A 23,433-nucleotide genomic window follows, 5' to 3' on the forward strand; every position below is an offset into this window, starting at 1 on the left:
TGTTATGCAGGCTTCATTGGGCAGGTGGCTAAGGCCAAAGCCTTCCCTGAAAAAGAAAGGCTTGAAGAGAGCTTTATCTGGTCCCTAAAACATTCAGAGCAGAAAACAACTCCAGCTCCTCGTTTTCTTGCACCATTTCAGAACTGAGAAGGACAAATGGGATTTAGGCTGAATGTCAGCTGAAGCTGTCAACCTTGCGTATGGCGAATTCAAATGTTTCCTATCACTTGCAAAATTGCAAGGGGATAGTTGAAATGCCACATATGCATCATTTGAATTTTCAGATTTGCCAAGCGTGCTCAGATTAAAACTGACCAAACAGCTTGCGGGACACAGGGAGTCGGGTTGCCTTCTCTGGAGAATTTGTGTGGAATAGAAGGGCTAGCAGACCTCTCTGTGGGATATAGTCAGATCTGCACTCCTGCCTACCTGTCCCATGTTGCTGGTTCAGTCAAAATCACCCCAAGGCAGGGAGGAACTACATATGTACTGCAGTACAGAAATGGCTTGACGTTTGTCTTGCATGATCTACTTTAACAAACAAATTAGAAATCCTGTTGGCAATTAATGTACGTTTTAAATTTATAATACAGGAACACAATTTCAGTATCTGTTAATGGTTAAGGCATGACCAATCAATGTTCAGTAATCTAGAGTTAGTCCTTTTGCTTAGAAACATGCCGATTGCTTTGTGGATCAGAATAAAATTGGTCTAGTCCAGCATTCTTTGCAAGAATCCCAACAGGCATTAGGTGGTTCATCAGAGTTGTTCAGTGGTCTGCTGATAGGGTTGCCAACCTCCAGTTGTGACTGTATTCTTTGGGTTGTAACCTCCAGGTATTAGCTGGAGATCTCCTGCTATTACAACTGATCTACAGCCGCTGGAGAAACTGCTCTACACCTGGAGAAAATGGCCGCTTTGGCCATTGGACTCTATGGCATTGAAGTCCCTCAGGCTCCACCCCCAAAACCTCTTGCCGGTAGCGAAGAGGGACCTGGCAACCCTATCTGCCTATGGACCGTGATCTCCCTTCTGCCCACATAATCTTGGGCTCTGGATGTGCAGTGGCACGTTTGCCAAAATGACTAGTTGCAGCTGAGATGAACAGCTCAGTCTAACACAAACCACTTTTGCTTTAGGCATTTCCCCTGGCTTCTGCTCTCATAATTCTAGCTCTGGGAGAAAGCTGTTGCCAGAAAAGGCCAATAGAAAAATTCCTGGAATGACATCCTTTTCGGCGGCCACTCTTTGGCCTTCAGAACTCAGCTGCTCAAAAAGTTTGGGCTTGTAAGAGCAGGATCTGCTAGCAGACTGTGCCAAACCGCCACCATATACTGTTGAGGATCTTAGAACAATGTTTGCTAGCAATGCTGCTTTCAGTGTCTTGGAGTCTTTTGGCAATTTACAGTGCAATCCTAAACAGAGTTATACTCTTCTAATCCCATTGACTTGAACAGACTTGGATTTAAAAGGGTGTGCTAGGGACTGCACTGTATGTCACTCCTCACAAGGTATCCTCAAGTGGGGTACATAACCCCACTGGATATTTGCCAACTTTACCTCTGCCTCTCCCAAATCCACAGGGTCTTGCAGCATTCCTCTCTAATATTAGGAGGCAATAGGTACCTTGTCTTGTCTCTTTCAGGTAGGTGCACTGACTTTGAACTCTGTCAATTATTATCTAAAATTGATTCCCGTTCTCTTCCTTTTATTTTACAGAGTTATCTGGGAGATCCGAGATTAGAAGATTACTGAGTTTCCACTATGATGGTGAGTAGTTTTTTGTTTGCCAGGCGCAGGCTGTGCCTGGTAGGCTTTGAGCCTAATAAACAGGGTTATTGTTCTGTGATATTGACCCAGGGAGATAAAACAGCAGGAAGAGTTGCCGTTGCTAACTTCCTCATCTGTATTATCTGATCTTGCTGGTGAGGGGCTTGATCTCGTTCCAACAAAGTAGAAAGTTCTGTGCTGGAGGCAAAAAAGTCAGTGGTGAGAACAGAAAAAAGTATGGTATACTTTTGGCTTCAGCATAATGGACAGAACTTTGAACCTGAGCAGGGGTTTGGCTCAGTGGTAGAATGCCTGCTTTCCATGAAGAGGGTCCCAGGTTTAATTCCTAGCATCTCCAGTTCAAAGGATCAGGAAGTCAGTGATGTGAATGACCTCTTCCTGAGACGGGAGGGCTGCTGCCAGTTACGAGTAATCAGTAGTGACCTAGGTTAGATCAATGGTCTGCTTTATTATAGGGCAGTGTTATGTGTTCGGCCTTTGCTTCAATACATACTATATACATTCTCTAGTACTGGTAAGCATGGAATCTTCTCTGTGCAAAGCATGTGCTCTTCCTCTGAGTTATGTGATCTTCCCATATGGTGGTGGGAAACCAGTGGAACGAAGTCATGTGAAGGCAACAAACAAGCACCGCCTCTTCAGCTACCCATACCAGATAAGATAGAACATCTAGCTTTCTTGGTAGCAGTGAAATTCATTGCACATTGGACCTTTTTGACAAACCTGTTCCAGTTTGGAGATGGCACATCGAATTGCTTGAGTTTAGCTTGTATGGAGCAACTATCTTAAGGTTGCCAACTCCAGTTTGGGAAATTCCTGGAGATTTTGGGGTGGAGCTTTGGGAGGGCAGGGAGGGACTTCAACAAGGGAGGGGAGGGACTTCAACAAGGTATAATGCCATAGAGCCCACTCTCCAAAGCAACCATTTTCTCCAGGGGAGCTGATCTGTCATCTAGAGATCAGTTATATTACCAGAAGATCTCCAGGCCTCACCTGGAGGCTGGCAACCCTTCACTGTCTTGATACTTTTTTGAGGGTTGAGAAGCTACTGCTCTGCTTAAGCCTGTCCCCAGATCTGTTCTCTATTTGCTGTGGAGGATTTCTTTGAGTTGGTTGTCTCTAAACTCAAGTGAATTCCCCCTAGTTTTATCACCAAACATCCTGCTCATGTATCAGGTCTCTGTTGCCCTTCTGTTTGTTATGCCATTTAACAACTGATATTCTGTGGCCTTTAGGCCAAGGGATCGTCTTCCTTCAATGCTGAAGAGGATGCTCAGAAACTCCGAAAGGCTATGAAGGGCTTGGGTAAGTGTTCTCCTGTGCCTCACTAATTTCTGTTACATTTCAGCATAAGGCTCCTGCGTATTCACTGCTTACACCGAAGGAATTTTAATACTTCTGCATTAAGCAGTTGATTCTTGAACAAGGCAGGACATTAGTTTTGCATGGAAGGAGACAAACATTTTGAGGCAGAAGGCCTTGATTTACCCGGCATGGAGGTAAAATTTAGAAGTCACAATGTGCTTGACTATAGTGTATGCTATAAACTGCAAATCAAAATTGTTGGGTCAGGATTTGTCTCTACGGGTCCCACCAACCCTTTTGTGGATTAATCCACAGGCTTTGCTCCTTCTCTCAGCTAACGGCACGCAGTGGGGCAGCTGAAGTCTGCCAAAATAATGTTCATAGAGCAGATTAGTAGATGGCCTGGCAGGTTTAAAAATTGCTGGCTAAGGGGCTGGACACCTGCATGTAGAAGAGAATTTGAAAAGCTGGAATAGTCTGGGCGCACGTGAATCTGTTTAATGCCGTGTGTGTGTGTGTGTGTGTGTGTGTGTGTATACACACAGATACTAGGCATATATATACTATATATAGATATATGAATGAGGTGGATTGGAACAGAAGAACCTTCTCATGGTTCTAGAGAACAATATTTGCCGATAGCTGTTGAAAAGGTTGTTTTGAGATCCCAACTCTTCCCATGGGAAAATATCAGTCAAAACTGCTTTATTGCTAGTGGTTGGTTTCTAGCAGAAACAAACAAATGCATTTTTCTCCTATTTGGGGAGTCTTGCTACTTACATTTCAAATAAGTTGTTTTCTTCTCTTGTCTCAGGCACAGATGAAGATGCCATTATTGAAATTGTGACCAACAGAAATTTGTTCCAACGACAGCAAATTGTAACAGCCTACAAATCCACCATTGGCCGGGTAGGTGGCATCAAAGTTTTTGATTTTTGAATTTGGTGAAATTCACTCTATAATTATATCAGAGGCATGCTAAGAGCAGCTGCTAGCATAGAAGTTCTAACGATGTTTCTTATATGCAGAAGTCTTTGAGGAACACAGAGATCCTAGTGCAGTGTTGAAATTGTGAACATGTAACATTATCTGGCTGTCCTTCTCGGCTCTGGCCCCAGTTTGGTGGAACACTATGCCCCGTGAGGTTCGGGCTCTGCAGGATTTGAAACAGTTCTGCAGGGCCTGTAAAACAGGTGTTCCATCAGGCATATGGTTGAGGATAGCAACAGTTTCCATCTGGCTTCAGACTCCCATTCGGAACATGGACAGCGTAAAAGAAGAAGAGGAGTTGGTTTTTATATGCCAACTTTCTCTACCACTTAAGGGAGACTCAAACCAGCTTACAATCACCTTCCCTTCCCCTCCCTACAACAGACACCCTGTGAGGTAGGTGGGGCTGAGAGAGCTCTTGATAGAACTGTGGCTAACCCAAGGTCACCCAGCTGGCTTCATGTGTAGGAGTGGGAAACAAATCCAGTTCACCAGATTAGCCTCCACCACTCATGTGGAGGAGTGGGGAATCAAACCCGGTTCTCCAGATCAGAGTCCACCACTCCAAACCACTGCTTTTAACCACTACACTACACAATTTCAAGACATCATGGGTTGTTGTGAGGAGAAATGAACAGCATTTTAAAAATAATTTCCTTATTAATAAATGTTGATGGTGAAGCTGGCTGTGTTTAGGAGCCTGGCGTGTTTTCCAGACAAACAAGCAATATTCCCGTAGATGGACTATAATTGTACTGGCTCCAGTCTAGCTCCAGTAATCCCTTGATAATGTTTGCTTTATATATATTGCCATCAGGAAAAGGGAAAATGTCCAAGTCCATTGAGACAGAGAAGTTAATAATTTTCTAGACTGCAGATTTGCTCAGTTGGTTTTCTTGCATGAACAGTTTTAGTTCATGAAGCAAAATGTATTTAGTTTCTTAGTTAACTAAATTGTATTTAGTTAGCAAATTGTATTTAGTTAGTTTATAGTCTGCTTTTCTTACTGAGACTGGCAGTGGGCGTTCTGGATCCATCAAATTCTTTGGGGCAAAACACAAATATCTTTGGCTTTGCATGTCTAGTTCTTCCCCAGTTGTCCAAACTTTCTCTTATTAATTATTGTTGCTATTATTATTTTTCTTATTATTCTTATTGCTTTTATTATTGTTGCCATTACCTGTGTATTCCTGATGCAAGGGACTCCTCTCGTCAGTGTGGCCTTGCTGTGGTGGGACCATTCTCCTAACCACCTCTGTGTGTGATATATTATTGGTTGAGAACATCTCTGTCCCTCTCACCTAACAGGATCTGATCGGTGACTTGAAGTCTGAATTGAGTGGAAATTTGGAGAGGGCCATTGTCGCAATGATGACCCCCAGCACGCTGTACGATGTGCAGGAACTGAAGAACGCTATGAAGGTTTGCAAGTGCTTTACTAGAAAAACCAGTGAATTTAGTGCAACGAGTGCAATTCCTACAGAATTGTCATGGGGACAGAGTGGCCTGGAACCTGGGCTGTGTGAATTCTGCACCCAGATTGCGTGAGTACAATAAATAATGTGCGCATTCTGCTGGCAGAGTACACACTTTCAAAGTGGCTGAGACTAAGGTGGCATGGGCACTAACAGTGCAATCCTAAACAGGTCTGTTTAGAATCCTACAGAAGTCCATTCTGTGGGCTTACTTCCTGGAAGGTGTACTGGAGATGGCATTGTAAGATAATAATATTTGAGATTGTATGGCCAGTAGAGTTTAGGGTAGGAAATAGCCACAGTATAAGACATCCTAGAGCATCCTAGAGGATCTACAGCAGGGCTTCTTAAACCTTTTCCACTCGCGACCCCTTTTCGCCCAAGAAATTTTTATGCGACCCTGGGTATATAGGTATATAAAATAGGTATACAAATCAAACATTTACTGATAATAAATCAAAGAAATTGACACTGTTGCCAAATTTTTTGTGACCCCCACATTCAGTTATATGACCCCATATAGGGTTGCGACCCACAGTTTAAGAAGCTTTGATCTAGAGTACTGAAGCAAACAGTGTATACTGGATGCAGAGAGCCCTTCTGACCTTTCCTGTAGCTTATTTGAGAAAGGTACAGACATTGGTTTGGATTCCATGAAAGATTTCCATATGCACAACAAACAGTCCTGGCAGAAGTACTATAATAACTTCTTGTTGTCTGCACTAAGTGAAAGGAATTCTATCCCCACTGTCTCTTGCATGTGCACAAGGTACATCTTCTTCAGATACAATTTGAAAACTAAATTAAATCAAATCATGTGAATCATCTGATGCATGTTCCATTGTTCCATATGCACATTTAGTATGTAATTAAAAATATATTAAAGCACCATTTCACACTACTGCTTGTGCAAACAAAACGGTTCTAGGTACATTTTCCTTTTTGTGCATATATCACTGAATCCAAGCGAATGTCGCCCATTTGCAAGCTTCTTTCTGCATTGATGAGTACTAGCACATGTAGTCATGTACCATATAACTACACTCTGCATTTCTTTAGCAAATCTAATATGTAAATGTGTACAGCCTATGTTCTAACATCAATTAAAGAGTATATTTATTATTTCATTTATCTGCTGTAGTTGTTGATTACCTTTTAGCCATATCAGCAAATCTAATATGTAAATGTGTATAACCTATGTTCTAATTAAAGAGTATATTTATTATTATTTCATTTTTTGCTGTAATGTTGATTACCTTTTAGCAATATCACATCATATTAATGTGTCAGAAGATTGATAATGACCTGCTGAATACTATTCTGGGCAAAACTGTGTGTAAAGTGTCGTCAGGTTGCTGCCAATTTTTGGCAGCCCTGTAGGGTTTTCAAGGCAAGAGGAACAGAGGTTATTTTCAGCTGCCTGACTCTGAGTAGCAACCCTGGATTTCTTTGGTTTTCTCCCACCCAAATACTAACCAGGGCCAACCCTGTTTAGCTTCCAAGATCTGAGGAGATGGGGCTAGCCTGGGCCATCCAGGTCAGGGCTGAGATGAATTATAATTTTTATATTTATAAAAGGCCTCTGGGATTCTTTTTCATCTTGATATTTCATCTTTTTTACTAAACCTAGGAGAGTAACACATCTCGCGAGTTTTAATTTGTTACTAAAGTCTGACTTTTATTAATTACTTATATAAATATATTCTTTTTATGTTTAACTCTTGCATGTGGCCAAAGGCCATTACAATAAACGGAACCTGAACCTAGGATAGTTATTTCCAAGTCCTGCCTGTCTTGGTCTCAGGCCTCTCCCTTTCTCTGTGGTAATACTGTTATATCTGTATCTGATTAGGGGGCTGGAACCAACGAAGGCTGCCTGATAGAAATTTTGGCTTCTCGTACAAATCAGGAAATCCAACGGATTAATGAAACCTACAAACACCGTGTGTATTAAGTCTTTGTTTTGGCTTGTTTTCTGATGCTGCCTGTGTGCCACCATTTCGGTAGAGCTTGTGCAGTAGAATTTCTCACTGGACTGTTCTTTGGGTATCAAAATCTATCTTCTCTTAATAGTACTGAATATCAGCTTTCTGGGGAACCGCCCCCGCTTTAGAATGGCGACCACTTCTGGATTGTAAGTGGTTACATGTGTGTATGTGTGTTAAGTGCCGTCAAGTCGCTTCCGACTCATGGTGACCCTATGAATGAAAGTCCTCCAAATTGTCCTATCTTTGACAGCCTTGCTCAGATCTTGCAAACTGAAGGCTGTGGCTTCCTTAATTGAATCAATCCATCTCTTGTTGGGTCTTCCTCGTTTCCTGCTGCCCTCAACTTTTCCTAGCATGACTGTCTTTTCTAGTGACTCTTGTCATCTCATGGCGTGACCAAAATATGATAGCCGCAGTTTAGTTATAATGAAAGTGGTTATGAAGTATCTCAAAATGTGAATATAGCTGCTGTGTTTTGAAATGTACTCCCATGCACCTTAAAAAAACAAAACACTTTGTTTTGGGATCTCAACAGAGTATGGGTGCACACTTGAGAAGGACCTCGTCTCTGACACATCTTCAAAGCTTCGGAGAGTTCTGGTATCTTTGGCAACTGTAAGTAATTTTAGTACTGAAAGGGTATTTACTGTTCCCCCCCACACACAAATGTTTTATGGCTTTTCAAGCTGCTCTGTCTGACATATCGAATGGGCTTGAGGGGAGGGAAAGGAGATCTCATTTTGTTCGGGGCTTCATTGTGAAACCTGGGGGACACAGCAGCCTTGCAGTTGGGAACAGATGGGCTTTGTTTAATTTGTAAAAATTTATTTTATAATAAAAGGGATACAAAAGGAAAAAGAGGGAAAGGAGAAAAAGTAAAGGTATCCAACATACAATTGAAAAATCAAAAATTTGAAAGCAAATTGAGCAGACTACATTATCCTGCTTTTCAACAGCATTTTACAGTCAGTCACCTGGTTATATAATAAAATAAAAAATATTCGGGCCAATTGTACATATAATATGCTCAGAAAATAATCACCCTTTGTGTCTAACAAACATTTAGTGTCTCAACAAACAAAGTAAGGATCTAAAACTAAAGTTAAAATTTCATTACCATTAATTAATATCTATTTTAATATCTAATTATTTTGTTTTCTTTAACCTTGAGCCTCTACATATTTATAAAATAGTTTCCATTTCTCATAAAACTGCTCATGTCATATAATTGCTTGCTTTTATCACGTTGGTCCTTTTTGCCACGATGGCATATTCCATTAGTTTATCTTTCCATTCTTCTATGTCTGGGAGGAGTGAGAATCTGAGGGCTTTAATTTATGATATAGTGACACAAGCAGTAAAACAAAGAATAAGACCCTGAAAGGCAATTTGCTCTAGCTAGAGCGCCTTTTCTAAGGGCATCTGCCAAACCAAGCACATTCCTTGTCCTTCGACATACCTCTTAATATTAGAAGGAAATGCTACTAGGAGAGCATTTACTCTAGCTCGATGTTCGGCTCTGCCCTCTGCAGTGTTAGAAAGAAAATTGAAAAAGACTCCCCTCTCACAAAGGCTCTGTCCCTGCCACAGTGGTGAACAGGAAACAGTTACTATAAGGAGGATAGAGAGATGGTTCTTGGTCCTCTTTCGAGAAACAGTACTGGTTATCCTGGATCTGTTAGAGTTAACATCCTTCTTAAGGATGAATTTTCTCAGGTAACTAAGTTAGTGGTCACGTTTTGTAGAATAGTATTTAATTTTCGGAAATCTATGTAGAAACGAAAAGTCGTTGCTGGGATGGATTGTTTAAATTTATATTGTTGACCAGTTTTTAACCATTTTAAAGACAGTAATATTTTGTATAGTGTTTTAACTAAAATGTATTGTTTTATATTGCCGGTATGGGTAAGGCAATATAACTACAATAATTTTATGTTTTGTCTAAGGACCATAATAAATCTGAGTGGAAGCCTGCCAAGAATTATCTCTCTCCATAAGCCCCTCTTGCTTGAGTTCCACCCGGCTGCACTTGGGACTTACCAGTTAGGAGGAGCTCGGGCATCCTGCCCCACCGAAGTTTAATTCATGTTGTTTCGACAAGGCTGCCACACAGACTCTGTTTTGACTCCGTTTCCTGTTTGCATTGCCTGTCCAGTCACAGACACCAGTGTGCAAAGCCTGCATCTGTGTCGCATTTTATTTAAAATAAACTCGGGTAGTTTAAAAAACAAAAACAAACGAGAAAAGAAATTCACTTCTCTCTAGTTTGGTGTTTCTTAAGGCCCGATGCCGTAGATTACCACCTACGTTGCCTCTATGGTTGGGCTGGCCCTGAGAGAGCTGTCTCTTCAGACTTGGAATGGATGCTGTTTTTAATGGTGGTAGGCTTCTAAAATGCTGGATTTCAAACACGGATAGGAGATACTTTTGTTGGATCTTAATTGAGAGTTTGATTTTTCCACACACACACACCCCATGTATGTATATGTCATTGGCTCTATTAATATATCACAGTAAATAGTGGCTTTGCTCACGTCCTGGTTGGTCTATTAGATGTGTGCAGCAAAGCAGAAGTACACAATAAACCACACTGGTCATAAATCCTGGTTTATGCTTGCCTCTTTTCCCGCCTCCAAGCAGATGCTATCTCAAGTGCCCTGGGATTTCCCAGATGCTGGTAAAGTCTCACTTTGTTTGTAGGATGCTTACTATCGGCTGACTGAATGAAAGGTGTTGGGAAGGTGAAACTTCCGCTCTTGACAAGAGATCTTCAAGCCGCTCTTGACAAATCTAGTTGTCAGTGACATTCCAGATTCACCCTTGGCTATCTTACAACATTCAGCTTTCCCTTTCAGTCTACCCACTTCACTACATTTCTTTCCCCTCGGAAAGGAAAACAAATCTTCTAAAGCCTGAGAACAAACTCATGAGAACCCACGTGGTGCAGTGGTTAGAGCATCAGATTAGGATCTAGGAGGCCTAGATTTGAATCTCCCTTCTGCCAAGAAAGCTCTCTGGGTGACGTTGGGCCAGTCACACACTCTCAGCCTACCCCACCTCACAGAGTTGTTGTGAGGACAAAATGGAAGAGGGGAGAAAGATGTAGTAAGATGCTTTGGGTCCCCATTAGGGAGAAAAGTGGGGTGTGAATATATAAATAATTGGGCCACACAGCCCTGCGATAAAAGTGGCTTGACGAGGGAGCTCTTTTTAGTTGGTTGTGAGTACCACCTGCTCATGTGGTTGGATCCTACATGGGCTTGTTGTGGGAAAGAGAAGTATAATCAGGGCTAGGCTGTTGAAGAACTTCTGCACAGCATAAATAACCCAAAGGTGCCATATCTTTTCCTTCTTCTGCCAGTTCATCCTTCTTGTCAAGGTGACACACACCCATGTTCATATGCAAAGTTCTGCCAAAGTCCGGGTTGGCACCCTTCAGGCAACTTAGCAATCACTTCCGACCACTTAGCAACCACTAAGCAATCTGCCGTGTGTACTTCCTTCCCAGCACCCCCCAGATTATTCTCCAGCTGCAGCAAAAAATGCCACATATTGCTCATGGGAATTGCTTGTGTTTGCAAATCTTGAAAAACGTTTTAAAACCCCAGTGCACCCCCCTTCCCCACAAAGATGTCACACAACATGGGCTTGCTTTTTTGCTTGTAAAAATGACTGCTTGAAGAAGTATTTCTAGTTTGCCTACCTCTTCATGCTTACACCCAGCAGCCCATATTTTCCTGTAGCAGCCAAAGTATATGGGAACGAAAGTACATCATAAGTGGGATGTGAACCACTTTTGACCAACAATTGATGTTGTGTGTGTGTCCTGCTTCCTTTTAAATTTCCCTTTTGGAGAAGCTGGAACTGCACAGTTCTGCTTGGTGAGTCGTTACTAGCATGAAAGGGTGTGGGTGGAGAGAAGGCTTGTAGGTGGGCAGAGGGGGTGGGTGGGTGTGTCCTGGGAAAGATTGAGAGATAACAAACTACTACCAGAACAGGTAGAATTTTTAGCTGCTCTGTGTTGCTAACTCTGTATCCAGGTGGGGCAAGGGGCAGAGCTACTGAACAAACTGGGATTTCAGAATAATGACAAAACACTGCAGCTATTAACAAACACATCATTAAGAATCCATCAACAGACTATGGTTTGTTGAGGGGGCTGCATTTGGACATTAAAACAAACTGTGATTTAATCAAACCACACTTTAGAAATTGTGGTTTATTGTGACAGTTGAATGTAGTGGCTTCAAGTGATGGAATTAATACTGAACCCTTACAGTGACTACAAAAGGATGTTACAAAAATAATAATAGAAAAGAATACTTCATTGATTGTCCATAGAAAATAATACTTAATCACAAGATGACTTCCTTCACATTCCTCCTTGGTGAAGATTTTTTCCCCATGTGAACCCCCAAAAGGTCAGGCTGGAAAACTTAGCAGGACTTGTCTAAAGGATGTTTCTTTCCCCCCTGCCCTTCATTAATTTGGCCCCATTGCTAAGAATGCCGCCTCTGTGAGGTTTTTTCCCCCTCTCCCCTGCCAGTTCAAATATAACATGAATCTGTCTGTTTTTATATTATCTGAACTAGGCTGAATTTAACAAACCCATTTCATTTTTAGGGCAACAGAGATGAGAGCCAGTATGTTGATGAGAGCCTTGCCCAACAAGATGCCGAGGTCTGTAGCTTTTCACATCAATGGACTCTATTCCCTTTCCTCTGTGCTTCAGGGCTGGGAGGATGGCTTTAGAAGAGCCACTTTTGCCAGTCAAAAGCGAACAACTTCCTAGTCAACAAAGAAGTTAGTTATTGGACAGACTCTGTCATCCTTTGTGACTTAAACAATGGTGGGACAACTATTAATAGTTTTCTAACAGCCCCAATCCCTTGAACCCAGGAGTAAGCTCCTGTCCCTGTTAATAGGGACTTTCTCCAAAATATGTGGGTGTCATGGTGCCACATTAAGTTCACTGTTGTAAGACTTTGCCAACCAATTCAGGGAAGTGTTGCAGGCCTTTAAAAAGTGTGTGTGTTGGTGTATATGGAGGCAAAGGGATGTAAATCCAGATCCACAGAGGAGGCTGCTACTTTTGTGTCTCACTTGTGAGGTTCTGGGACATCTGGCTGGCTGCTGTGTGAAAGAGGATGCTGGTCTAGATGCACTTGAGGTCTGATCCAGCAAAATTCTGATGTGTCTCCCCCAATTTTATTACATCTTACATCTTGATCCTTTCAGAATAGATTAATTTTTTTGGTACTTTTATAATATGTAGTGCCTTTATGAAGCCGGGGAGAACAGATGGGGGACAGATGAGGACAATTTCATTGCTATCCTCTGTAGCAGAAATAGAAATCAGCTTAAAAAAGGTAAGTTTTCTATTGTTCTGGCTTATTCTTGTAAAAACACTGCCTTAGTTGGGGATCTGCAATGCATTTAGAACGAACGCAAATAAAATATACTCTCCGTAATGCTATACATATAACAGGAGGAATTTTACATCAATCTTCAACGTGTTTCCCATCTATCAGTTATCTTCTCTGGAAGGCACCAATTAACTTGCTAACAAGGGTTGCACAGTTCAAGGCCTGACTTGCGCAGTCTAGCTCAGGGCCGTCCAAGAGTCTCCCAGCTTCATTCAGTCTTACAAAATTCTCTTCCAGTTTCCTCTGAGGCCAGTTACAACATAATTTCCAAGCTCCAACATAACTTGCATGATACATATTTGATGCATGATATTTGGCCTGAACATTTTCATTTCTGACATACGTTGCCTGATAGCTTTACAAAGATAGGTAACATGAGCATGAACTTTAAGTTTACCCCCTACACAAGCGTTCAGATGAATGAAGTGTTGAAATCCTGATCTGAAGATGTGACACCACATGTTTTAGGTGGAAAGATTGGCTGAGAAACAAATTTGTGCATTAGATACTTTTTTTAGTATCCTTTGGAGCTTTTTAGTATTTGCCACACCCACACTAAAAAAAAAAACCTCTTCTCAAAGTCCCCCACATGACAATCTGTACAACCAGAGCATGCCTTTGCTTCCAAATTTGGCCTAGCTGTTTGTAAAGAGCCAGGGTAGTGTAGTGGTTAGAGTTTTGTCTCCTAGATCCTAGTCTTAGGTTTGAATCCCCACTCTGCCATGGAAGCTTGCTGGTTGATCTTGGACAGTCACATACTCTGAGGCTTACCTACCTCACAGGGTGGTTGTGAGAATAAAATGGAAAAAGGGAGAATGAAAGCCGCATTGGTTCCCCATTGGGATGAAAGGTAGGGTATAAATTAAGTAAATAAAAAAGTTTCCGAAACACCTTCAGTTCTGAGGACCATGTCTCCTTACCCCAGATCAACCATCTTTTTTTTAAACCAATGGCTCACACATTGCTTGCATAAGTGGAACAAGGAAGCACCAATGAAAAGGTGTGTTCTCATCTATAAAGGCAGTTCACCATAGATAAACTTATATTTAGACCATGATAGGTATCTGTAAGATTATTTCAAAAGATCTTCTTGAGCACATAATCATTGTGAAGGGCAGGCCCTGCCATGCCACCTCTTGCCTACTCCGAGCCGAGGGCGAGGGCGCCTTCTCAGACCATTCCATGGGAGAGTTTGAGCTCTCCTTTTCCTTGGTAGAGGCCAGGGCACAAGGTTTCTGCAGCACTTGACACCCTTTGACTTGCCTCCCTGGCCTCCGCTCCCTCTCTGGCTTAAATAGGAGGCCCCACTCAGGCTTCTCCCCTATTCCCGCCCCCCCCCCGAGAGTCCGTATAAGCCTGGCCTAAGGGCTCAGCCTGCTGGCTTCTCTCAGCCCGTTAGGCTGCACAAGGGCCGGACGTGTGAGCTGCTCCCCACTCAGCTGTTTGGTGGTGGACCCATGCTACAAGTTCCATGGTGGAAAATGGCATCTGAATGAAAATATTCATGGTGTGGGAACGATTAAAATGTTGTCATAAACCTGCCCTGGGTCTATGTGTGCTTACATGCATGTTGTCTGTTTGTGTGCTTACATGCATGTTGCACGTTCATATACATGTAAAGTGTGTTCCTCTTATTCGTGCCACCACCCCAAGTTAGAAATCCAACCTCCCATGCTACCAGTGACTTGGGAAACACTAGTAAAGTTTGCCTCTGGGTAAGTACAAAGGGCAGAGTTTCCCCGTTACTTCATCCCCTCTCCTGTGTGTGCATGTTCAAGTGTGAGTGAGTGATCTAAGGTCATATAAGGAGAAATTAAATCACAATCTGCTCTTTTAAACAGGAAAGGACTTTATTGCTACAGATTAAACTGTGAGCACAAGATAGGGAAAATAGCTATCATCCCTACTGGTTACAGATCTACTGAAAAGAACAGGAAAATGTTACACTAAGCTAAACTTAACAATATAGAAGAGTTACCTCTTGACATCCCCACATGGATATCTGTGGAACAAATACACATCCAGACCACCACCTGCTCCCTGTGGGGGAATCCAGCTCCCAGCATTTGGACAAAGACTAACAGACCCTTCCTACCTTTGTTGGCGGGAAGCCTCTTCCAATCCAGATACCCTTCGGCGGTTCTGGAGGGCCGCCATAAAAAGGTACCTATGGCAGAGCGCATCTGCTCGTGTGGTACCGGCAAACTGGAAACAATCGAACATATCCTGTTGGGGTGTGGGTTCTATAAAGAAATTCGTGACAAGTACTTACAACCCTTGCTACAGAGACTCTCAAGTCTCCCAGATTGTGAGTTCGGAAACCTGCTCATAGTGGATTCTAATCCTCAGGTCTCGCTTGCATGTGCCAGATTTTTGACTGCAGCTGTTAGAATCTGTAAGGAACTTAAGGAAGAAGATTAATGGGTCTTAGGTCTTCGGTGTCTGTGTTTATGTATTCTGTTTTACAGGGGTTATTTTTTAGGTATATAGTCCTAAGTATTGTTTTGTATCATTTTGTATATTGTGTGTGGGGCTATAACGGTCTCACTTGACTTATGCTGGTTATGTACCACAAGTTCTACTTCTGCTTCCAATTCAGATTTAGAAAATTTGCCCACGTGGAAAGGTGGACCCCAATTTCACAGTCAACCTAGGGTGCATGTCCCACACATCTCAATATCCAGATTATGTTTTACAACAGCTATCCATCTTGCTCCTAGCAGATAGAGCAAATGGTTACCTCTCTGCGAAAATTCATCTCTGCTGTCCCCCACCTTTTGGTGCATTTTATGGCTCTCTTCCTTGGGAAAACCAGCATCTGTCAGGATACCAGGAACTCCTTGATGATCTTCAAAGCACATTGCATCTCCGAATCACAACAAGTGTAACCTATAGTTAGGCCCAGACTGAGTTTACAACTCGTACTTTCTTACAATCTTTAATTGGACTACTTAGCTAAAGATTTAGTTGATTAATTGTAGGGGCAATTTTATTTGGTAGGACTGTCAATCAATTACATATCTGGTGTGTTACTTTAATGGGAAACAAGAGAGAAAATATTCAGATGTTCTGGTGAGTGATACATTTTGCTTATAAATTGTAAGTTCTCTTGTACATTCTCAAATTTCAAAAGCTTACTGGAATGGAGACTTAAGAATCCCATACCTGGACAGCCCACTCAGTGTTCTCAAACATTATTTGCACTGTAATCTGCAGACTCAAGTTTCAGAAATTGGACGTAGATTTCCAAACTATCTCAGTGGCATCTCCCGGCTCAGTTACTGTTGTTTGTGTTTCTTTAAGCCCCTGATATTTTGATTCAGCATGTATGTTTATGCCTGTGTTGCACTGAAAATGGGAATACTTCTCTTCAGGATGTTCTTGCCTGTAAAAATGCTCTTTCTCTTTCCAGTATTTGATGACTACCAGAAACGTTATAAGAAGGACATTGCAGAGAGCATTAAATCCGAGATGTCAGGGGACCTTGAATGTGCTTTATTAGCAATAGGTAAGTGGCTTATCAAACTGTAGAAATGAATTTGGGGGTGGATTTTCTATCACTGACCATTTTTGGCAAACCAGGAACAGAAGCCTGTGGGGGTGGAATGTGCTGCCTGCGGGGGGAGGGGGGAGTCCCCGTCTTTGGAGGTCTTTAAGCAGAGGCCATCTGTCGGGAGTGCTTTGATTGTGGGATCCTGCATGGCAAGGGGTTGAACTGGATGGCCCTTGTGGTCTCTTCCAACCTTGTATGATTTTGTGATTTTTTTGTGAAGTGTTTGCAATAGTTACCTTGGTTGTGTTCTTACGAGGCTTTGTTTTTATTATGTTTGTATCCCTCCATACTTTCCAAGGAACACACCTTATCCCATTTTTATCTTCACAACCTGCCTTTGGTAGATTCAGCTGACAAAGATCCAGGCCCAGGGTCATCCAGCGAGCTTCATGGCTGACAGGATTTGAGCCGAGATCTTTCTACTGTTCCTTATTGGCTCCCCCAGGCTAATGGCAGCTTTTGAACCGGTTGTTAGAAGTTAAAGCTCCTTTGGTAGATGTTTCCAGTTGATAAAGTGCTGATTACACAGAATCCTTGTGCTTCCGTAATTTACAGGCACGCTCTGCTCCGTTGTTGCAGAGGCAAAAATTATGCTTGCCTGCATATACAGATGCCGCCCAGGGAGTGTTGACAGTGAGTGTGAACAATTGTCACTCAACCTGGGTGACAAGCTGAGTGTGGCTAATGAGTTCAGATTTTGGATGTTGGGCCTCTGAAATGACCTTGTGCCAAGTCAGACCTTTGTTCCATCTAGTTCAGCACTGGCTCTTGGCCACTCCTGCCTGCTCTTGCTTTGCTAACCTTGCTTCCTTTGTTTTCTTACAGTAAACTGCATAAGAAATAAGAAAGCCTACTTTGCTGAAAGGCTGTACAATTCCATGAAGGTAAAAAAAAAAAAGAGTGGAATATGTTTAATTCTTTAAAACACCACACATACAGACACACCACGCAACTAGGATGATTCCTTTGAGTATGGATTAAATCAAATTGTATCTTCAGTTGTTTCTGCTTCTGAAACCCCAAAATCTTGCAGCTGGAGGGACAGATATCTACATTTGAAATGTATTCCTTGTATGTTGTGGTGGAATCTGTGAAACTGTAGGACTGTTTCTTAAGCACCACACCGCTTAAAACATAGAACTCATAGACCAACTTTTTGAGCCTGCAGGAGGGCATCTTTGGAATTCCTACACAGGGTGGTGAGTGCAACCGCAGAATGGCTGCTGCTGGAGGTGGGGCCAACCACAATATGTCAGGGAGTGATGTTATGCATCACTCTGATAGTTAACTCTGCAACGTTTCAGGCAGAAGCTCCGCTTAACAGGATGTCTTTTGAAAAGAACATATTGTTTACAGATATTTTCTTGCTTACAGTTTATCTTCACGGACACAATGAAGATTTTTGTGCTGTGGTGGCAGCTGCCACCAAAGCAATATTTTTTAAAACTGCACAAGCGATCAGATGTCCAGTGGCCAATCAGAAGCCCTATAGGGCAAAAGCCCCTGGCCACAACCACTTTCTAAAAATTCTCAGCAGTTGCCACATTGGGGACCCCTGGCATAGAACATGGTTAAATAGGGTTTACAGAATGAGAGGGTTGAATGTAGACACAAAGACCACAAAGGGAAGCGCAGTGGAACATTTGGGAAAGACTGGCTCATTCTGTTAAGACTTAGCAGAAATCCAAAAGTACTACAGCTTTACCCAGTACCACTTCTGGTTGCTAAGAACAGAGCCAAAATAATCTACATCGTACTTTCAAAACTGTGGCTTCATTCCTCCTAAAGGTGTATTTCAGTGTTTTTTATATTGACAGAATGTGTTTTTGTTGCTTTAAGCAGCACCAAAAAGGGCAAAAATTATTCTAGATTTCCATTGCATTCTAATTTCAAAATGGGGTGATTTAATTTTTAAAATTCCTTCCCTAATGCTTGGGTACCAGGAACATATTAGCACATAGAACTTCTAACACAGGAAGGGCGTCTACTCATGTTCTGTTTGTGGCACCCTTCTCCTCATCATAAAATTAATATCTCTAAGGGTTTGGGGTAATTGAGGAAGAGATTTTGCAGGGAATTGGACTCATTGTTCTTTGATCTCTATGTTTTTAAGGTGAAATACTCAAGATCATGCCTTTCTTAAATTCCAGTGTCCATTATCTTTAATTGATTATCACACACTGGGTCTGTGTACATTAACCCATTTAGCACTCAAGCCCCCTTTTCACCCACATGCACTAAAAGTAAAAAAAAAAGACTTTTTAACCACTTTACATAATAAAGATTGCAATCCTATTCATGCCTGTTTGAGAATAGGACGATTGAATTTAGTATTAGAGGAAGACTATTAGAGTGTAAAATATGTTAGCAGATAGCTAATCTGTGATATGTACTGTTTGCTACAAAACTTAAATTGATTTTATACCTCTAGTTGCTATGTCTTCACCCAAAGAATCCTGGGAATTGTATTTGGGTGAGGTGCAGAGAACTCTTTAGGAGACTCTTAGCATGTGAAAGCCCCCCCCCCCCCGCCAAATAATTACAATTCTTCCCTGGGAAGAATCAATAACTATTTAAACCAGTTTAAGTCTGCAGTGTAGGGTTGCTTCAGATTCTTCTTTTCTCTCTTCTCCACCAAGGGTTTGGGGACTGATGATAATACACTCATTCGAATCATGGTGTCCCGCTCTGAAATTGACCTGATAGATATTAAGGCAGAGTTCAAACGGAAGTATGGAAAATCCCTCTACTCCTTCATTAAGGTGAGTTTGGTTTTGCTTGTGGGAAGTGCAAGTTAATTTATGTGCATCTATGCATTTTGCCATAGTTCAGCAAGCCCATGCAGATAAAACAGGCACGCTAGAGCAGAAAACCCTCCTGTACAAGCTTTGCCACACTGAATGGGAGCACTGCTGTGCATTTTAGCAGGGCTGGTAGAAGACATTTTCCCACTGGAATGTGCCAAAAGAATTCATAGGCCAACAATCTAATAGTGGTTTGCTCCTCTCTTTCAGGGAGACACCTCAGGAGACTACAGAAAAGTTCTGCTCCATCTGTGTGGTGGCGAAGACTAAGAAATAAATGGTTCACGTCCTCTGCTGTTGGCACTACCTACAGCTGACCTTTAAGCGGTCTCAGCCTCTTGCAATAATGCTTTTATTTCTTGGAGAATGCTTTGATGTACATAGGGTGTCAGTTTTGCATTATGGTAAACTGAGATTCTGTCTGCAAGAAGATCTGTTCAAGTAGCCTTTGAAAGATTATCCCCTCCTTGGTAGTGGGATGGGGGGACTATTTGATATAGGAAGTATGATTTTTATTTTAAATTTGGTCTGTTCTTTGGGGTCCTGGCTTCTCATCTGTTCTGCAGGAAGGCATCTTAACCACAAACCAGAAACCTTCCTGTTGCTCCTTTTGAGTGCGGTTGGTAGCACATCTTTGCTATTGGTGACATTTCATGAAGATCAGGCTTAGCTCTAGGATACTTTGGAGATCCTGACTGCTACATTTTTTAAGTTGTCCTAAGTACTTGTTCTTGAATACTGGCCAGGCTTCATTATCTTTTTGTATAAATAAAGCTGCCAGTGAATAGATGATTCTTTGATTTATTATGCTGGTAGTTTGCTTGCCCAATGTCTGTCTCTCCCCCGCACTGGATGGGAACAATAAACTTTAATTTTTTTTCAAACATGCAAATAAGTGCCAGGTTGTAATATAGAGACATGCCTAGTTCTACTCTGGGTTGGGGCCCTTTCCCATTAATGTTAATGGGCAGGTCTAATCTAGTAACCCATGTTGAATTTTGTGATTTTTTTTTAAAGAACAAGTGCCTAGTCCTCATAATATGGGGGAAACCCACTTTCCTAAATGCTTTAGAAACTGGAGTGCCGGTGTGAGGCTTCTATTAGCTGTGGAGATTTTCTCATTACAGATACCTCTGTGTTCTGATACTGGCCTTTTGCAGGATGTTCTGTATTTTCCTTTCCAAGCTGTATGCAAGAAACTGGACAAATTCCAAAGCCTGTGCATATGAACATGCACATATGTTCACACATGTTGAGTACAATTTCTGTCAACAGAATGCAACCTGCAGGATAAGTGAATGTGTGCAGATGTGCATATTGTCAGTCAGAATATTGAATGTTTGTGGTATATAATTTAGAATACATAACTGGTTATGGGTGTTGGCTATTCACAATATGTAAACTGCTTTCATTTGAACATATATGCACATTCTGACACATTTTTGTGCCTTTTCTACAACATGGCAGAGGTAGCCTTGAAGTGTTTCTTAAGCCTCAGTGTTGCTTTAGAGTGAGCATAAAGCGGAAAACCTGATTCTGTGTAATGTAACATTAGCTCTCTGTCAGAATGGGACCTCAGCTTCAATCTGAACAGGAAACGTTTCGTAACGAAGTAGGATATTTTGTCAGAATAAAGCCACTGTAAAAGTATGATACATAACTGGAGAAGAATGTTCACCTGGCACAGAAGGTAGACAAATATACAGTGACCATCTAAAGTTTAAAATGGCCATGTGATGCTTGCTTTGCTGTTCAATAAACCAAATATGCCTCTGCTGGTGTAAGGTGTTTTGTTTTTAATGGAGCAAAAGGGCTAGGCCAAGAACTTTTCAGTTTCACATTGTGAGCCTCTGGAGGCAGAACAGAACCTGAACAAAGACCTAGTCCCTTTCTGTGTTTTGTTTAATCTCTGGCATTGGGAACAAGCAGACCAACAAGGGTAGAGTGTCATATTTCCCATAAGTCACTCTCCCTGCATGTTTAATTACCAAGAAGTGGCAAATCTGACATTTGAACAATTCCTCAGCTTCACTTTTAAACAGAAGACTTAAACAGTAGAGAGAGGGTGGCATTCAAGTCACATATCCCAATAGGGCTGGGAGGAGTTTACATCACTCTTAGAAACGGAGATCATGGGATCCAGTAGTATGCGCTTGAGAAATCTGTGCTATGGGAACAAAGAGTTTTTTTAATTACTTCCTCAAACCCAAGAACAGAGTTTGTGTCCTTTTCCTTCATGTTAATGGATGCACTGGTAGAAAACATCTTTGACTTCAGTAGTGTAAACAAAGAGGTGGGCGACCCTCTGTCCATAAGGGCAGAGACAGAATTGCACTAATCATCTGCCTTTCCGGCGGTCTAGTGACTTAGTGAGGGCAGGAAGACGAGGCTTCAAATCTTGTCATTACCTCACTGTATAGTTTGCCCCAGATCACTCTTTTACTTGACTTTACCCCTGAGTCAAATAAAAAAATTCAGTAAACAATAATACTACACACTAGAGCTGGAGGAGAAGGCTTCCTAAACCTTGTTGGAAATTATTTTAAAAAATGGTAGAGAGGTGAGCATGCAATTGAACTCTTCCACTAGATGAGCTGTAGACTATAGTCGGTGTTGCATCTCAAATGAAGGACTGGGGCCTTAAAATAGGTTTGCTAACTCCAGGTTGGGAAATTCTTGGAGCTTTGGGGGTGGAACCTGGGGGAGGGCAGGGACCTCAGCAGGCTATAATGCTACACAATCCACCCTTCAAAGCAGCCATTATCTTCAAGGGAACTGATCTGTCATCTGAAGATCAGTTGTAATTCTGGGAGAGCTCCAGACCTCACCAAGAGTTTGACAACCCTAGTGTAACTACATATATGAATACATATGAAGCTTCCCTCTACATAATTTAGACCATTGATCTACTGGGATCAGTATTGTCTCTTGTCACAACCCCTGATGCAGGCTTTTGTTACTTTATTCCATTTTTACCAACAACATCCCTCAGGCTGGAGAGTTGTGTACTACCTCACCACCCACACCCTCTTTTTATTTTACTATACCAAGTCCGCTGTCAACTTTAGGCATGTGAAGCACAATGGATTTCTCTTATTTAGTATGTCTTCTTAAACACACACAAGATTCCATAATCCTGTACCAAACAGCACATTAGTTATAAAATCAAGACCTCTTTTCCCTGGATCCTACAGAGTGTGATAGTGAGTTATATGGGTTGAGGGCAACACCAGAGTTACATATAACAAAACACATACGTTTGGTTGGTAAACATTATCAGTAATGCCTTTCCACTGGTAGCAGTTAATGGTTACAATTTTTTCCTGGTGTTTAAGACTTAAAGACAATAATTACGCAGTTTTAACAATTCAGTTTTTATCAATGAACAGCATCCAAACCCTGTGAGTCTAAAATCATACACTACAGCCCCAACTGGTTTCCCTGCCTAGCCGGGATATCTCCTATCCCCTCTCTCTCCAAACTTCATTTCCTGTTTTGGTTGTCATATGTTAACTGTTAAACCCCTCAGCCCTCCCCGCTCCTCACTTCAGCGTTTCATATCGGATTGGTCCATACTGAATGGGGAGAAAAGAGGGTGGAATCTTCTCCTGTCCATTACTTCTCTTTCAACTGGCTCTACAGGGTCATCCACATCACCTTCTAACAGTAACTGTAGATGCCGAGGTCTGAACCTGGGACCCTTTGCATGCAAAGCAGGTGCTCTTCCACAAATACCTTCTAACTTGGCTTGCCTCCATGATTTTTATGGATAACCAAGAGTGGTACTCCATCTTGGAAACGGCCTGTATAGGCCATGTGCGAAACCAGTACTGGAACTGGTTTTCTTAAACTCTAGATGCAATTCTGCCATGTGCTGAATGGTAGAGCCTGCCCCCTCAAAGTGTGAGGAACACATCATTGGGTCATCTTGATTATTTATCAACTTAATTTATATCTCACGTTCCTCCCCAACAGGGACCCAAAGTGGTTTACATAATTCTCCTCTCCTCCATGTTATCTTCCCCACCCCCATTTATTTATTTATTATATCTATTCTTATAACCTGCTCTACCCCGGCAAGCTAGGCTCAGAGCGGCTCA

At 41.9% G+C, this 23,433-nt stretch overlaps 1 protein-coding gene across 1 annotated transcript; it reads left to right on the top strand.

The window, feature by feature from the left end:
- Positions 1-1,765: 1,765 nt before the first annotated feature.
- On the top strand, positions 1,766-19,801 carry ANXA4 (annexin A4). The gene is made up of 12 exons (XM_056860094.1): positions 1,766-1,771; positions 3,028-3,097; positions 3,912-4,006; positions 5,396-5,509; positions 7,415-7,505; positions 8,086-8,165; positions 12,174-12,230; positions 12,826-12,919; positions 16,389-16,484; positions 17,355-17,413; positions 19,169-19,291; positions 19,544-19,801. The coding sequence occupies exons 1-12, from the start codon at positions 1,766-1,768 to the stop codon at positions 19,601-19,603; spliced, it is 945 nt and encodes a 314-aa protein (XP_056716072.1). The 3' UTR covers positions 19,604-19,801.
- The last annotated feature ends 3,632 nt before the right edge of the window (positions 19,802-23,433 follow it).

This window comes from Euleptes europaea, chromosome 14 (genome assembly GCF_029931775.1).
Source record: "Euleptes europaea isolate rEulEur1 chromosome 14, rEulEur1.hap1, whole genome shotgun sequence".
NCBI classification, from domain to species: domain Eukaryota; kingdom Metazoa; phylum Chordata; class Lepidosauria; order Squamata; family Sphaerodactylidae; genus Euleptes; species Euleptes europaea.

Excerpts from the sequence above, each read along its gene's own strand:
- ANXA4 (XM_056860094.1), top strand. Across the intron at positions 7,506-8,085 it reads TAATGAAACCTACAAACACC|AGTATGGGTGCACACTTGAG; the intron begins GTGTGTATTAAG and ends GGATCTCAACAG. Across the intron at positions 8,166-12,173 it reads TTCTGGTATCTTTGGCAACT|GGCAACAGAGATGAGAGCCA; the intron begins GTAAGTAATTTT and ends TTTCATTTTTAG.